The sequence below is a fragment of the Clupea harengus genome, chromosome 20, assembly GCF_900700415.2.
Source record: "Clupea harengus chromosome 20, Ch_v2.0.2, whole genome shotgun sequence".
In the NCBI taxonomy this organism is placed as follows: domain Eukaryota; kingdom Metazoa; phylum Chordata; class Actinopteri; order Clupeiformes; family Clupeidae; genus Clupea; species Clupea harengus.
Window position 1 is genome coordinate 6,572,379 of NC_045171.1, and position 16,821 is coordinate 6,589,199.

At 46.2% G+C, this 16,821-nt stretch overlaps 1 protein-coding gene across 1 annotated transcript in view; it reads right to left on the bottom strand.

The window, feature by feature from the left end:
- The window catches only part of slc2a9l2 (solute carrier family 2 member 9, like 2), an 87,818-nt gene that overhangs the window by 46,797 nt on the left and 24,200 nt on the right, over nt 1–16,821 (bottom strand). Inside the window, 2 exon segments of the mRNA XM_031558030.1 lie at nt 510–585; nt 1,437–1,538. Coding sequence (XP_031413890.1) covers nt 510–585; nt 1,437–1,538 — 178 coding nt within the window.

Consider the following 16,821-nt stretch of genomic DNA (forward strand, 5'->3'; position numbering starts at 1 on the left):
CTCCTGCCATGCTATGGAATGGAGTCCCACGATCCTCATGGCGAGTCTAAATATATCACGGCCGGTGTGACATTTCTCCTGCTGATAGCACCACCTACATACAGTCGCCCGTACCCACCCCCGTCATATTTCTGTGATGTGTTAATCCCTGTCATTTAAATTAAATTCTTCTATCCTCTATGTCGAATCCCCATACATTTAGGCATAGCTCCAATTTCAAATTGAGGCAGACATCATTAACCTCACAGAGAAGTGGGAAACTGCCATGCAAATAATAATACAAAAAAAACAATATAAAATGAGAGCTAAAACAAGACAGCATGTGCCTGGTGGGGGGTGAAAAAGAGGGGAAGAGACGGATTCACACCTGAGCACCCCACACACACACACACACACACACACACACACACACACACACACACACACACAATCAACTCGCCACCAACTGTGCACAGCTTACAACCATGAAATAATAATGAGACAAGCAGAGTGCAGTTTGGGCTTCCTACCTGGGCCAGAACAGAACGAGGCGATCACTGCCAATATAGAGACAAAACTGAGGTACGGCATCCATGAGTAACGATCCTGAAAGAGAGATAAATAAGAAACGAGAGAGAGAGAGAGAGAGAGAGAGATAAAAAAATTATGAGAGTAAACATGAGCTGCAGCGAAGCCAATTCGGGGCTGACTAATTAATGAAGACATCTTCCGCCCCCCCTCTCCTCCTTGCGTATCATTTGTTGGGGGAAATTAAATCAGGCCTAAAATATAAACATGAGATAAACAGCAGGGGGGTCAGGGCCTTAATATTCTATTTGTGCCACAGGAATCGCACCCTTTCCACAGAGTAAGTGACACTTTGCTTAAAAGACCAAAACACTCTTATTGAATTGATCAGAATCTGCCAAGCTGGGCATATAATGAGAAATCAGTACAGTAGGAAAACTGCTTTAAAAATCCCTTGGGATAAATTTCACGTAACCCAGAGAGGGCTAATGCAGGGCATCAAATCCATGTTATTCTTAGGGTGATTAAGACACATGATGGATCATTTGACTCACGCTATCTGTGCGCAGTGGCTACATGCGGGAAATGGCAGTGGGTTCACCCTGTGCTCCTTGTGCTTGTGACCTTCCACCCGTGATCTTATTTCTGCTGATGACTGTGGCAGCTACTGGTGTCATTGTAATTCAAGTATTCAGGGACAACAAGATGCTCATGTGGATCCAATTATAACTCAATTTAAGCAGCTTTTACGGGTAGGAATAGCCTAGCAGGACAAGTAAATGCTAGCAAAACATTGTTTCCAAAGCAACTTCCAGGGGCAACACTGTTACTAGTTCCTCACTGATGTCTTTGACTAGGACTTTGCAGCAGTATGTGATGAACTTGATACAAGTGACTCATCTGTGCTCCAGAAGGCTGTGCAGTCTAACCTGGAGAGTGAGGAAGATGGTGAGCAGGCCGAAGAAAAGGGCCATGGCAGCGAAACCGAATATGAGCAGAGGCTTCCTCCCGATACGCTCGATGACCAGACCCTGGAGGGAGGACAGAAAGAAAGGAGGAGGCAATGTTAGGAGTACAGGAGTGCAGCAAGAACAAATCAGAACTCTTGAAGGGGCAAGATGGAGCGCTCCATTTTTACAACAGTTGTCCATTTCACAAATTGAATCCTCCCTCCAGCCATCCACTCCACATTAAAATGTCTCACGTCCTTCTAAAGTCCATTAAAGCAAATTAATTACTACACTCACGATACAAAAAAAACGTCTTTTTAATTGCATGGAAACAGATTTTCAATTAGCTCCCAGTCCTATACTGAACCTGTGGTGGTGCCTTCATCTGTTTCTATCCCACAAAAACAAATACAAATGCCCAGAATTCGGTAGTAATGTTGTTTTTTTTCTGGGGTTGGCCATGAGTGAAAAACTGCCTCATGGGATATGAGGTACATGTGTTGCCATACAGTAAAAGGGGACAAAATGGGGAAAGCAGTATGTGTCCCTGAAGCGGTGGGCTTTCATTTATCATCCCTTCAAGCATGGAGGGGAATGCGACCCCTTAGAGTACGTAACGACCTAGATATGCGAGAGAGAAGTGGAGTGGAGCATTCGAGAAATAACTGAGGTGTGAACATAGACTGGGATACAATAGTGAATAAATGAATAAGTGATAAATAAAATGGTAATGGATGGAAAGGAGATTTCTGTGCTGGCTTTCAACCGCCAACCCGACTGATGGAGAGTTGAAGGAATCACATCCCCCTCTCCAGGTTGACGTCTTTCTCACCCGATCCTGCCATTCCTGTCTCTAGCCACTATCACTACCCAACCCCACCCCACCCCAACCCCAAACTCTATCAGGGCAACCCTGCTTTGCCCTCATGACAGCGGACAGCAGCACATTAGCTGTTTTCAGTTCCCCCGTGTCAGGATTGAGAGCTTTGGTTATTCTCTGCTCTCTGTCTTTATTTGTTTTGATGCGGTCCGGCTCATCTTCAGATTATCTCTAAAAATGACACTTTGATCCCTGGGAGAATGCGCTGGCGCACCCATGCGCTCCGCGCTTCCAGGAATTCTGCAAATGATGCTGCAGCACTTGGCAACGTGTTGACTGGCTGCCAAAACGGGATGTGTGTGAGTAGAAGGGGGGAGGGGCACAGAGAGAGTGATGCTGGCTGGCATGCTTGTGGATGAGGGAGTGTGTATGCCTCTGTATGTGCATGTGAGTGTGTGTGTGTGTGTGTGTGTGTGTGTGTGTGTGAGTGAGTGCGGGAGTAAGTATGTGTGTATTTATGTGTGTATTTATGTGTGTGAGTGACTGGCCGACTGACTGCGTGAGTGAAAGTGTCTGTATGTGTGTGTGTGAGAGAGAAAGAGAGTGTGAGTGTGTGTGTGTGTGTGTGTGTGTGTGTGTGTGCGTGCGTGCGTGTGTGCATATCAGCATGGGTTTTCCTGCATCTTGTTTCAAGTGAGGATGACAGATGCGTCTGTCTAGGGGGGAGGCTATTAACAGGGAAGCTGCGCTGGCTGGAGCACCACCTCACACTGCTTGTGGCACGTTATCACCCCCCTCCACACAGAACATAACCCCCGGGCCCTCCAGTCACTCTCTGCACCCCTCCACATCCATCTCCCCTGACCCCCTCAACAGGGGCAGCATCGTGTGAAGGAGGATGGTGGTTGCAGCTGCCTCCACGCATTAGGCCCAGGGCCAGAGACAGGGGCAGTGGTGTGAGGCAACTGGCCGGCCTCCAGGCCTCGACATCTCTCCAGTCGGGAAGAGAACAGGCCAGTACAGTGGGGACAGAAGTAAGCATATGTCTGACCAGTGGGCAGCTCGGGAGGGTCCGGGACCGCAGCCAAGGAGTGAGAAGTGTTTAGTGAATCTGCAATAAAATAAGCATTTGCTTGCAACAAAGGCTTTTCAGTGATCATTGTGTGGTTCCATTGTATGGTGTTAACAGAAGTCAGTTGTATAATGTTGTTCCTGAAATCCACCTGGTTGATACAATATAAATCCTATTAATGCACAATGGTGGAGGGGCAGGCTGTACAATAATAGTGTATGAGAAAGGAGCCAAACTGAGTAAAATGTTTAAAAGTAGTAAAAGTAAGAGTCTACTATTTTTGCGGAAAGAGAGAGATAACATTTAGCAGTGATTTCCATTTGTCTCCATCCCCACCATGAAAGTCAACGACCCTAAATCTCTGTGACATCACTGACGTGACATGATGCACTCAGCTTCCCCGACAACAGTGACACACAGCAAACAGGGACACAGGATTCTGGGAAGGCAATGGCTCCAATGATAACCTGTTGCCACTGTGCTAAACTGACGACAAAACAACAATCCTTCAACAAAAAAAAAAAGACCACAGTCTGGATGGAAGCCGACTGATGGAAACGAGGCATTTGTTCTTTTTTGAAATCACAGATGCTACACAGATCTTTCTCCCTATATTTACCGACTGAGGATGCCAGGTTGGCTCTTCATGGACCAGAGCTGCATGCTGCTGTGGCTGCGGCTGTGGCTGCTGCAGAGGCCAACACCACATCCTAATCAGCCAGCCTCTAAATGGATGGCTGTTAAGCTCGGATGAGCATGACCGAGGACCTAACCGGATACTGAAGCAAGCGCCATCAAGTCAATTTGGAAGGACTGGGTGATCAGTTAACTGTACTGCTAAACAAAAATAGGATAAAATATGCACAAAAATGTTTTCAATCGGATGCTGCAGCCCCAGTCTCTTACCCTGTAAGGCTAATATGAACTGATAGTATTGTCTGGCTAATATGGTCACAGAGGGTCACTGAGTAGTCTTATTGCTGTGGTTGTGTTAGGCAACAACCATAAAAACATTACATTCTCATACATCTAACTGCATTAGAGCTTCCATCTAACAACCAACATAGAACAAGATGAGAGTGTCACCGTAGCAATAACTACCGATGTTAACAGTGACACTATGACTCATGGACACTATGACCATTCATTGTTAAAGAGTCTAGCAACGACAGAGCTAAAATAGCTACCTGCTGATGATTATTTCTGCTTGTCCGCTGTTCTGAATGACAATTCATGATTAATTGCTCCTGATTGTAATTTCAGCGGTAGTCGTAATATATTTACATGTGCCAGATCACATCTGACTGCTCTAAATAGTTTCCATGGTTGGCTATCCACTGATGTTTCTATTTTGTCACTTTTAACTCTTAATGTCTTCACAGATATAAGCAGTGGCTGTTGAAAGAGTATCTGGATCCTCTGAGGGATTTTACAGTTCTGGGAGTTAACTATAAGTGTTTTCTACGTAGAAATATGAGAACTGTGAGAATCAGACAGGTGGGCAACAAGCTATTTTGGAAGATAACATATTGTATCTTTTTGAGTGTTAGAAAAACACACTGGTTTGGCGTTAGAATACTGATTCAAATATGAAACAACATAAGAGAGAGAAGGGGATAGATATATGGACAGACAGTCAGATAAACAAACAGACAGACAGATCGACTGATGGATAGATGCACAGCTAGACTGTAGACCAATAGTCAAACAGACAGCCAATCCCAAATCTGCATCACGTTCTTCATTACGGCTTAATCATCCCTGGAATGAAGCCGGATACACAGGTGTGGATATCAGCCAGCTACACAGGTGTGGATATCAGCCAGGCCCCTGAATGATGATGAATGACTGATCCAGGTGAACTGTCTGGAGAGCAGAAGTCATAGGGTCCGTTCCAAACGGGTAAAATGCTCTCTCAGCAGGGTGTCTAACATGACAGCGAGGCATCAAGGGCCGTTCTAAACGGATTTAGCTCTCAGACTTCCTATCTGGTAAGACGCCTTCAAATGGTTAGCGTGGCGGTTGGTTGATGCTGCCTTAATGCTGCCCATTACCCATGAATCTGTGCGCCAGCTCCCTGTGCCGTTATTTGTTCAACCTCAGTGGCCTGGCATGTACCATTTCACCCTTTAATTACAAGTTGCCAAGTGCCTACATTTCGGATAAGGACAAAAGAGTAGCCCTTGTGTTGGGTTATAAATACGTCCACAGCAGGGGTGCGAAAAACTCCTCAACAAAGATGTTTAAGGACAAGAGGCGGATAGCCAACAAAAGAGTTAGCATAGAACAGCGTTTGCCCACAATTCTCGGAGAAAGAATGTGAGGGAAAAGTTGAGTTGAGTTTCTTCTCTCTCTGTTCCTCCTCATTTGATATTCTTTCTGTGGGTCTTCCAGAAAATGTGGCTTATTTTCTACATTAATAAAGAGCAATATTCCACTGTATAATATGCAAGCTAAGGGGCAAGGAGTGAGTGTGCTTTGATCTAAGATTGAAGGGCCAACCATTAAATGCCCAATGAACCCTGAATGATTCCTAAGGTTAATGTGACATTTCCCAATTAAACACTGCCGTTGACTATATTTTGAACACTGGGGGAAAGTCAGATGTCCTATTCAATGTGTTTATATATCACTTGAATGGATTGGCTATAACAATCTGACTGTTTACTGATGCAAACAATCAATTGGAGCTGGCAAATCTATTCACAAACACACTAAGATATCCAGGATTTTTTTAACTTCACATTCTCACTTCACAAAAAAAAGAAAATCAAAATTTATGAGAGATACAATCATAAACATCAGACAGATTATCTATATTTGTATTTTCTTTTAAAATATTTTTTGTAATAGTATTTTTATATTTTTTATTGTTGTGTGTTCATTTCATGCAATGGAGACATAAGAACACTCCTTTTGGATGCGTCACCTGATTTCACAATTTTCTGAGAACTTTCACAATCATACTGAATGTTATTGAAAGTAAGTTGAATAAATGTAATAAGTGGCATACCTCGATTTAAACCTTTGATCAAGTTCTTATTAATAACAGTAACCGTTAGTAATCCTCCTTCCTGGCCTTACTTCGTCAATATTCTACCCACCATTTCCCTTCAATAGGCCTATGCATGAATTTAGGAACGGGCTTTCATTTTGAAATACCATCTCCCTGCAAGACTTTGACGCAACAATATGCCTTAATATCAATTTAATATTACGTCACAACTGGATACAAGACAGAATAACATAATGTGTTATAAAGTGTACTTCATTTCACTTTTAATGAGATAACGGTTATAGATCTAGCTATATAATACACTTCAAACGAATGTCTAATACCAAGCTAAGTAACTCCATCACACTCGACTCCACAACAAACTAGCAGGACATTAAGAAGTGGCAGAGGTTGAGACAGACTGTGCATAACCTTATACCACCATCAGGAGGCCAGAGGAAGCAGAATATGCATCCAAGCTTAACATCCAGGCTTTTTTTCTGCAATTTCCTGTGCAATTTATGTGGTAAATTGCCAATTTAGCCTTGAATCGCAAACTGCAGAAACACATAAAACTGGCGGACTGATATCTGTCTATTAACAAAACCCACATAAACATAAACAGTTCCTTACTCAGACTTGGACCTGGACCGATACTCAATATTGTGTCTGGTGAAAAACATCCTGTCAGGTGAAACGTGATGGCCATGGAACAGATGTGTGGACCAAAATCCCTTTACATAAACCACACACACACACACATCTTATTTTCTGAACACACTCTTTGTTTGGCAAGCAAACTTTCCCTGAGTGTCTGCACTTGTTCCGCTGAAATCCAATAAAACCCACAGATTAGATGCCATCGGTCCTCTGCCAAATTGGAAAGCTCAATCGGCTCTCCCCGAGCGGAGCCTGGGCGCAGGCTGTTCGACACGGGTGTATGGGAGTTACAGAAAAGAAGGAAAGAAAAAAAAATTGAGCAACTAGTGGGCCGCGTATCTCCCCAAACTAATTACCGCGTCCCGATGCTAAGCAAATAGTTCCACCGGCTCCACAGGCGAGGTTCTTAGTGTCGGTGTCCATCAATTATTCACAGCGAGTCGGCTGCCTAAGAACGCAACACTCCCCCGACAGGGGGCTCACCTCCATGCCGTTCATCGCAGGAAGCTGAGGATGCATGATGGATTACAAACACCTCCTCCGTTGCCCTCAGGGATTATGTGTTGGGGGGGGGGATTGTTGTATGGGGTTTCTGAGGAATTGCCTGGCCCTTCACACCCACAGATCAAATCGCTGAAGAGTTAAATGTCTCTGCATAAACATGGTGTCATGGTTCGGTGAAATTGATGGCATCGAAAAAGGGCATTAATCGCCATAGCAACATGTGATGGGGTTCTAAAAGGGCCCGTAGAGCTGTGTGATGAGTGATGGGAGGCGTGCCGGAATCTGTCTTGAGTGACACGGCCTGACGGAGAACCAGTGCTTCCAAAGCACTTTAAAAGGTCACCACATTCTTTAGGAAATATATTTTTCAGAATGGATTGCAGACAATGACAATAACAGATGCATGGTAACCGGACATGAATTAAAAAAATTAAAACATGACTCATATTGTTACAGTCACTCTACAATACAGATGACTGGGACATAGAAATATGAATAATGTTGCTTGGTAAAAAAAACAAGCATATCATTATAATGAAAAAAAAAGAAAAAAACTTAAAATAGCTGTCCTCACCATACTCATTGTTTGATTCCAATTTCTCGTTTAAAATAAATTGAAGTTGAAAACACGCCATAAGTCACAACGTCTCTGGGACAGTATTATGATGGCCTGTCACACTGAGTCAACATCACGATCCGATAAGCCACCCTGGGCGAAGACATCTCCCAAGGATTTTGAACATTTTGAACAAGTGAACTACTGTGTAGCCACAGAGGAGTGTACCATTCAACATCATCTGCAGTGCTGAAAATGAAATGATCTAAAAGCTTAATTGGAAAGGGAAAAAAAAGATCACGCCATGGCTTTCAAATGACCTCGTATGGTGCTTTGCACGTCTGGGTAGTATATGTGTGGGTGTGGATGTGGCGCCTGCGGCCGTGTGTGGCCGTATGTGTGTGTGTGGTAAAAAAGTGAGATACAAAAAATGAGACAGGGGGTCAAAAAGAAAAACAGTAAGAAAGAGGGGGAGAGAAAGAAAGAAAGAGAGAGAGCGAGAGAGAGAAAGAGACAGAGACCAACAACAGAGAGGTAGTTTCAAGCACCGGATCCATCAGGACGGCTGCCATCATTGATGCATCTGATCAATCATAATACCCCTCCACCTCCATCTCTGACATTTAAATGCCACTGATCTCCATGTTTCCGGACCTCCCTCTCATCCTGTCTCATTTGTGGCCCTCATCCGTGTTTTCCTGTTGCCGCCCTCACTGTCAGCATCCCTCCGAGGCTCCCTCCCCTCCCTCCCTCCCTCCCACTGTCTGGCTGGCTGTCAGTGGGAGTGACTGACACATGTCTCAGACGCTCCACCTCACTCATTGAAGTGGTACTCAGGGGGAGGGGGGAGGGGGAGGGGGGTGGAGGGTGCAAAACAGTGGCACCCCTTGCTGCAATCTCCTTATTGTCAATCAAATGTTAGACTTGGGAGATCCCTGGGGAAAACACATAGTCAAACACACACACACACACACACACACACACACACACACACATAAACCTAAAAATACACACACACAGACCAAATATAGAACCCCCCCCCCCCCACACACACACACACACACACACACACACACACACACACACACAGACACGTCATGACACCCTCAACATGCTACAATCATTAAGCCCTCAAGCAAGAAGTGTTTGAAGTCAGGCTACCTGGCAGTTATGGTTTCCTGTATGCCCCTTACCCTCCCTCGATCAAAGAAGCAGAATAGATCAGGCTTAATTAGGCCATATGCCACACGTCTAAGAATAGCATCATATATGACGCTCCCAAACTGTTGAAGAAGGGAGCTAGTTGATAGCGCAATGCTGTTGCTACTTTGATGTGTCTCCTACCACTTCTGGCCCTTGAGCCTTGGGAAATGCTTTTGGCAAGTGCAGTGACTTCAAAAGACATTGTACAGAGAGAGAGAGAAAAAAAAGCAAGTGCTAAAACGTCAACCCAAGTTAAAAAAAGGACAACACTAGAAGTCAAAAAGGCCCAAGAAGTTCAAGAAAGTTCCAGCACTCTGAATTTACAGCATGTACGTAGTGAGAACTCCAACCAGCATAACTACTCATCAACGAGCAGCAAGCCATGGTTATACAAAGACTATAGACTATACAAAGGCACAAACAATAAGCGTCTTTCTCAATGAGAAATATACAACCATCTTTCCACACGTTTGTGTGTCCAATGGAGATTGTGATACCTTTTGTCACTGACTGTCGTGACATGCCAGAGACGGACGCCATTCGAATGACAGCGCTCGGCAGGAGTGCCTGTGGTAAGGTGTAGCTGCTATCAAATGACAGGGAGCACACCACTGTGCTTAACCCACACCGACCGCATGACAACCAGGCAATTGCATTGCATGAACCACAAGCTGACGGGGATGACCACCGGAGGAGTGATTTGTTTCCGTGATCGAGCCAGAGACACATTTTTTCCCCTCACGTCTGTATCCAACCCCCTGGGATGTCGGTGCCGGGGTAGAAATAGCATGCACTTGTCACAAATAACACCTACGCACAATAAATAGCATCACACTTACACGCAGGCATGTTAAAAGTAACAATTGATGTGTAGAACCGATGTAGCACAACAGTCATTTCAAAATGACACACACACACACACACACACAAACGTATTGGAAAGTATGACACACATAAACAAAATAACACTGTAAATTGCACACCAACGTGTCAGGAATACATCCCCATCCCTCAACACACACACACACACACACACACACCCTCGCTCCTCTCAATCCCCTTAGCCTCCAAGGTTTTCTCACCTACTTGTGCTTTCTTAGCATTTCGGCCCTTTTACACAGTGACTCACATGAGGAGCTGAGAAGCGGTGGGCAATGAGGAGCGGAGGGCAGTGAGGAGCTGAGGAGCGGTGGGCAGTGAGGAGCGGTGGGCAGTGAGGAGCGGTGGGCAGTGGGAGCTGAGGAGCGGTGGGCAGTGAGGAGCGGTGGGCAGTGAGGAGCGGTGGGCAGTGGGAGCTGAGGAGCGGTGGGCAGTGAGGAGCTGAGGAGCGGTGGGCAGTGAGGAGCTGAGGAGCGGTGGGCAGTGAGGAGCTGAGGAGTGGTGGGCAGTGAGGAGCGGTGAGGAGCTGAGGAGCGGTGGGCAGTGAGGAGCGGTGGGCAGTGAAGAGCGGTGGGCAGTGAGGAGCGGTGGGCAGTGAGGAGTGGTGGGCAGTGAGGAGCGGTGGGCAGTGAGGAGCGGTGGGCAGTGAGGAGCTGAGGAGCGGTGGGCAGTGAGGAGCGGTGGGCAGTGAAGAGCGGTGGGCAGTGAGGAGCGGTGGGCAGTGAGGAGTGGTGGGCAGTGAGGAGCGGTGGGCAGTGAGGAGCTGAGGAGCGGTGGGCAGTGAGGAGCGGTGGGCAGTGAGGAGCTGAGGAGCGGTGGGCAGTGAGGAGCTGAGGAGCGGTGGGCAGTGAGGAGTGGTGGGCAGTGAGGAGCTGAGGAGCGGTGGGCAGTGAGGAGTGGTGGGCAGTGAGGAGCTGAGGAGCGGTGGGCAGTGAGGAGCGGTGGGCAGTGAGGAGCTGAGGAGCGGTGGGCAGTGAGGAGCGGTGGGCAGTGAGGAGCGGTGGGCAGTGAGGAGCTGAGGAGCGGTGGGCAGTGAGGAGCGGTGGGCAGTGAGGAGCTGAGGAGCGGTGGGCAGTGAGGAGCTGAGGAGCGGTGGGCAGTGAGGAACAGTGGGCAGTGAGGAGCGGTGGGCAGTGAGGAGCTGAGGAGCGGTGGGCAGTGAGGAGTGGTGGGCAGTGAGGAGCGGTGGGCAGTGGGAGCTGAGGAGCGGTGGGCAGTGAGGAGCGGTGGGCAGTGAGGAGCTGAGGAGCGGTGGGCAGTGAGGAGCGGTGGGCAGTGAGGAGCGGTGGGCAGTGAGGAGCTGAGGAGCGGTGGGCAGTGAGGAGCGGTGGGCAGTGAGGAGCGGTGGGCAGTGAGGAGCTGAGGAGCGGTGGGCAGTGAGGAGTGGTGGGCAGTGAGGAGCGGTGGGCAGTGAGGAGCTGAGGAGCGGTGGGCAGTGAGGAGTGGTGGGCAGTGAGGAGCGGTGGGCAGTGGGAGCTGAGGAGCGGTGGGCAGTGAGGAGCTGAGGAGTGGTGGGCAGTGAGGAGCGGTGGGCAGTGAGGAGCGGTGGGCAGTGAGGAGCTGAGGAGCGGTGGGCAGTGAGGAGTGGTGGGCAGTGAGGAGCTGAGGAGCGGTGGGCAGTGAGGAGCGGTGGGCAGTGAGGAGCGGAGGGCAGTGAGGAGCGGTGGGCAGTGAGGAGCGGTGGGCAGTGAGGAGCGGTGGGCAATGAGGAGCGGTGGGCAGTGAGGAGCGGTGGGCAGTGAGGAGCGGTGGGCAGTGAGGAGCTGAGGAGCGGTGGGCAGTGAGGAGCGGTGGGCAGTGAGGAGTGGTGGGCAGTGAGGAGCTGAGGAGCGGTGGGCAGTGAGGAGCGGTGGGCAGTGAGGAGTGGTGGGCAGTGAGAGCTGAGGAGCGGTGGGCAGTGAGGAGCGTGGGCAGTGAGGAGTGGTGGGCAGTGAGGAGCTGAGGAGCGGTGGGCAGTGAGGAGCGGTGGGCAGTGAGGAGCGGAGGGCAGTGAGGAGCGGTGGGCAGTGAGGAGCGGTGGGCAGTGAGGAGCGGTGGGCAGTGAGGAGCGGTGGGCAGTGAGGAGCGGTGGGCAGTGAGGAGCTGAGGAGCGGTGGGCAGTGAGGAGCGGTGGGCAGTGAGGAGCTGAGGAGCGGTGGGCAGTGAGGAGCGGTGGGCAGTGACGCAGGCACAGGCTCCCCACAACTGCCCAGCTCTTTCACGCCCGCAACATTCCCAACACACCCCCACCCCCACCTCCCAGAGGAGTGGTTGTGGTGGGAGACGTCTCAATGTTTGAGGTGTAAAATGTCAGTACTGACTGAGAACAGATGATAAATGAATAATGCACACGCATATAGGCTAAAACTAAAACTAAAACTAAAACACACACACACACACACACACACACACACACACACACACACACACACACACACAAACTCCTAGAAAAGTGTCCTCATCCCACAGAAGAAAACCTTGCCCTTTTTAAATTATTGAAACATCGAATCTGAACTCAGAAAAAGGTCAGTCAATACCACCTCTGCTATGTCTGTTATTTTCATTTGTATTAATTTATTATTCATTTGTATCCACTCAGACATAGTATGGCCTAGTAGAGGATAGGTCAAGGACAAACCCTCTATAGCTTTGCTCAAGCCAGTAGTATCAATACAAATGTGTGTAATATCGTATCAGTGGCTGTTCATTGTAAGGAACCACTATTGCCACTGAAAATGCATTGTGTCACGAGAGCCGGTTTACCCATGTCTGAATGTGTTGGGTTTGCTCTTTTAATGCATTTTGCAGATATATATCTGTCAGCATTGCGTTGAAAAGCAAGCATTGCATTAAAAAATAATGCAGTAGTACTAGACCAAAACACACAACATGGAGGCTGGGGTTTAAACATTATAGGGAGTGTTTATTTACTCCCAAACACACAACATGGAGGCTGGGGTTTAAACATTATAGGGAGTGTGTATTTACTCCCAAACACACAACATGGAGGCTGGGGTTTAAACATTATAGGGAGTGTGTATTTACTCCCAAACACACAACATGGAGGCTGGGGTTTAAACACTGTAGGGAGTGTTTATTTACTCAAAAGAACGTGCAGTGGTGCTGTGTGACAACATGTACTACAAAGACAAACAACGATAGGGCAAATAACTGAAGCAACACAAGGGCTTAAATACACAGAGAAACTACAAAATGAGGGGCAGACGAACACAGGCCAATGACAGGGCAGAGACAGACACAAGGAACAACACAAGGAACAACAGAAGCGCATGAATACGAGGGGAAATTATTAAAAATAAAAGTCCCAAAATGCGGTAAGACAGAAACAGTGCAGATCATGACCAAAACATTAAGGACATGCTAAAAAAAACAAATCACATAATGAGGAGGACACCTGTATGCTCTATTATACATTAATATTTGAATTGGCCTCTGGTTTCTATCATACTGCAAGTCCATAAATCATTATTACTATTAATTGATTTGAGTGTATGTCTATTCTACTGGTATTCTAATATCGACCCCAATGACAAGCTGTGTGAGAGTAGTTTTCTGTCGGCCATATTGATTTAAATCAATGCCTAGGGACATCAGAGGAGAGGAAGTGTGGTACTATTGGAGAGTGTGGTGTCTGTCTGTGTGTTTGGAAGATATCATCTATCTGGGTATCATACCGCATTCAGGTCTGAGAAGTATAAGTGATGACAGTATTTTGAAATCTTAAATGGTGTGGTTTTTAGGGCAGTCCCTAAAAGTTTTTTTTTTCTACAACACTAACAAACGAAGTACCTGTCTGAGGCATGGTATTTCAGCATATTTAATATGATCATATGAAATTGTACATTGTTTTGTTGTTTTGATCAATGTAGCATACGTTAGCGAGTAACATACCAAACAGCTATATAATTCCACTAAGGCAGTAACAGAAGCATTGCATTAGCATTGCCTTTGAATCCACTGGTAGTAAATTAATTCAGTCATTAATTCATTAATTCAGAGTCTATAAAATCTAATGACAAGTGGCACACTTAACGTGTCAAGTCTTTATATAAGAACCGGTTCAGCTCATATTAAACTGATTTCAGATGATGAAAGAGTCCCACAAAGGAATATCACCACAGTCAATGGGATGAACCCACTCGAGTTCACACGCGGTTCAAACACAGAGATTTCACAGATTCTTGCACCCAAATAAAGGGAATATCCAATAACGTTTTATGAATATTTCTTTTCATTTTATCCTCCTCCTTCCATTTCCTCTGACACGCTTGGTGAGATAGAGGAAGAGAGGTCATGTCGGGTGCAGATACAAAGAGGTGCTCAACGCAATCAAAAGATAAAATAACTCAATTACGTTTACACCCGTGTAATCCTACCGGTTACCAGTGACCATAAAAAAATGTTTTCAGTTACACAGCTCTAAAAATGTAAAAAATAAATAAAAAAAAATTCAGCAAATACTGAAACTATGAAGGGTCTTAATGTAATATTCGCAGTGTCACATGTTTAGTGTAAATTGTCACACAACCAGAGATGTTTACTTCCTGGTTGCACCACGAAAATGGTGGATGGCTGCATCAAATCTTCCAAACAAAAGGTTAGTAACTTTCTTCATTGTGGTCATCGAATTAATAAACATGTTGATGGCAACAATAGTGACTGGCGAGATAACATCTAGATGTACACAGACTTAATACATACATACAAGGCATGCAACAATAGTTATCCCTCAAAATGAGAAAGATGTCCTCAGATATGGACTATGTAGGACAGACAGGCCATTTGCCAGCCAGGCTGTTGAGTGCTGAAATTTGCAAACAGTTCATGACAGGGACACTGTTATCAGTGATGATGCCCTCCCCTCACCGCCACCCTCCACAACCCCGCTCCACTGTTGATAACCAAGAGCCAAGAGCCTCTACGAGCCATAGGGGCCAGCCAGAAGAGACAAGGGCAAAGCTGCAGGTGGTCAAAAATAAAGACTGAGGGCCTCATTTACTAACAGGATTGCGCCTGTTTCAGGCGTAAAATAGCGGGTAAAAACCTAAAACCGTATTTATCAAAGGTGGCGCACTTTAGATTACCACTGCTGGAGTGTATAAGGGAAAGTGGGTGTTCGTCGCAAAGAGATGGAGGAGATGCGTAAAGTGCGCCTAATTATGTACCCTATTAGTAACGAAACAAGAGGTGTTTCAGCATGACATATCAGCTGCTAAATGAAAACTATGTGCCTGCGAGAAATTTGAAAAATACGAACATCAGAAATGTTATTTTTTTTAAATGTTTATATTTGATATATCATTTAATATAGGCATATACAAAATTGTCCCACCAGCTAGCTGTTCGGCCACGCTTTACCCAGAATTGCCGGTTATTGTATGGTTTACTTTAAACTGTATTTTCACCCATAGTTCAAGCAAACCGAACGTCTGAAAATTTCAGTTGTCCCTGCCCTGTCCACGCTACAACTCCAGTTTTCAAATGTATCTGCCTAGGGCAGCATTTTTGAAAAGCCTGGTTTTCAGTGTTGGAATGCACCGTTTTAAAGTAAGGGGTGTCGTGTATTCCTACCAGACTATTTTAACGGGATGCTATGGAGCAGTTAACCTGGCTATTAACTATCCTAGCTATCTCTAGCTTAGGGAACCATATTAACAGTTTGCAGTTGCCTGTGTGTGATTAACTCATGTTAATATGTGTGGATATGAACTTGTGAACATAAACTCGTTAATATGAAGCTGCACAGGCACCCTGAGGGGTAACCATAGCAACCCAGAAACTCAATGTTCGCTGAAAAGTTGAATTTCCCAAAATCAGCTCACCAATAAAAGACAGTCTTGAGACAGGCTCTTTCTTCCCTATTTTAGCGGAGAGCTAAATAACACTAATGGGCGGTGTTAGGCGCAGATGACGCGACGATGTTCTTGTTTGATAAATAGGATGCAAAATACTGTGCGTTATTTGCGGTTTGGCAAAGGCGCAGATTAAGCTGCGGTCGCAATGTTAGTAAATGAGGCCCTGAGTGTTCAAACAATTGAAGAGGCCTGCCACCGCTGTGATTCCAAAACAGTATACAGCCCAAACGCTGCAGAATGAGTCAAATGGATGTTTTCCTACTCATGTATCCACCCACCACTGACATTTCCAACCTCCTCTCCAGGGAGAGGCCACTGTATCTGAGTATGGAGGAGCTCCTTGCATTCTATGGGATCCTTATCACATCTGGGTATAGCTCTGTTCCAAGAAAACACTTGACAGTACACAATGTACACAATGAAAGCATTTCATGTGGATAAATCGCTTTGACGAAATAATTTCCTCCGTTCATGGGGTTGATAACACAAAGATCACTGATAACCAAGGTTAGGCCCTTCGATCTTCTCCAAGCTCAATCAGTCATACAAAGTCATGCCATTTAAGTGCATGATCCCACACTATGGCCGGCATTGATGTAAGCAATTCATAAGAGGTAAACCAATCCGTTTTGGTTACAAGCTATGGAGCCTTGCCTCATTCTGTGGCTATATACTGTATATCACATGGTCAATCCACACTCTCTGCTCTGAGACTATGTGGGGTTAGGGACCCAGTGTCATTCTCGATCTTGCAGAGAAAGCTCAGGTGCCTCACGGGTCGCAAGTTTTTTCATGACAACCTCTCCACATCGCTTGCACT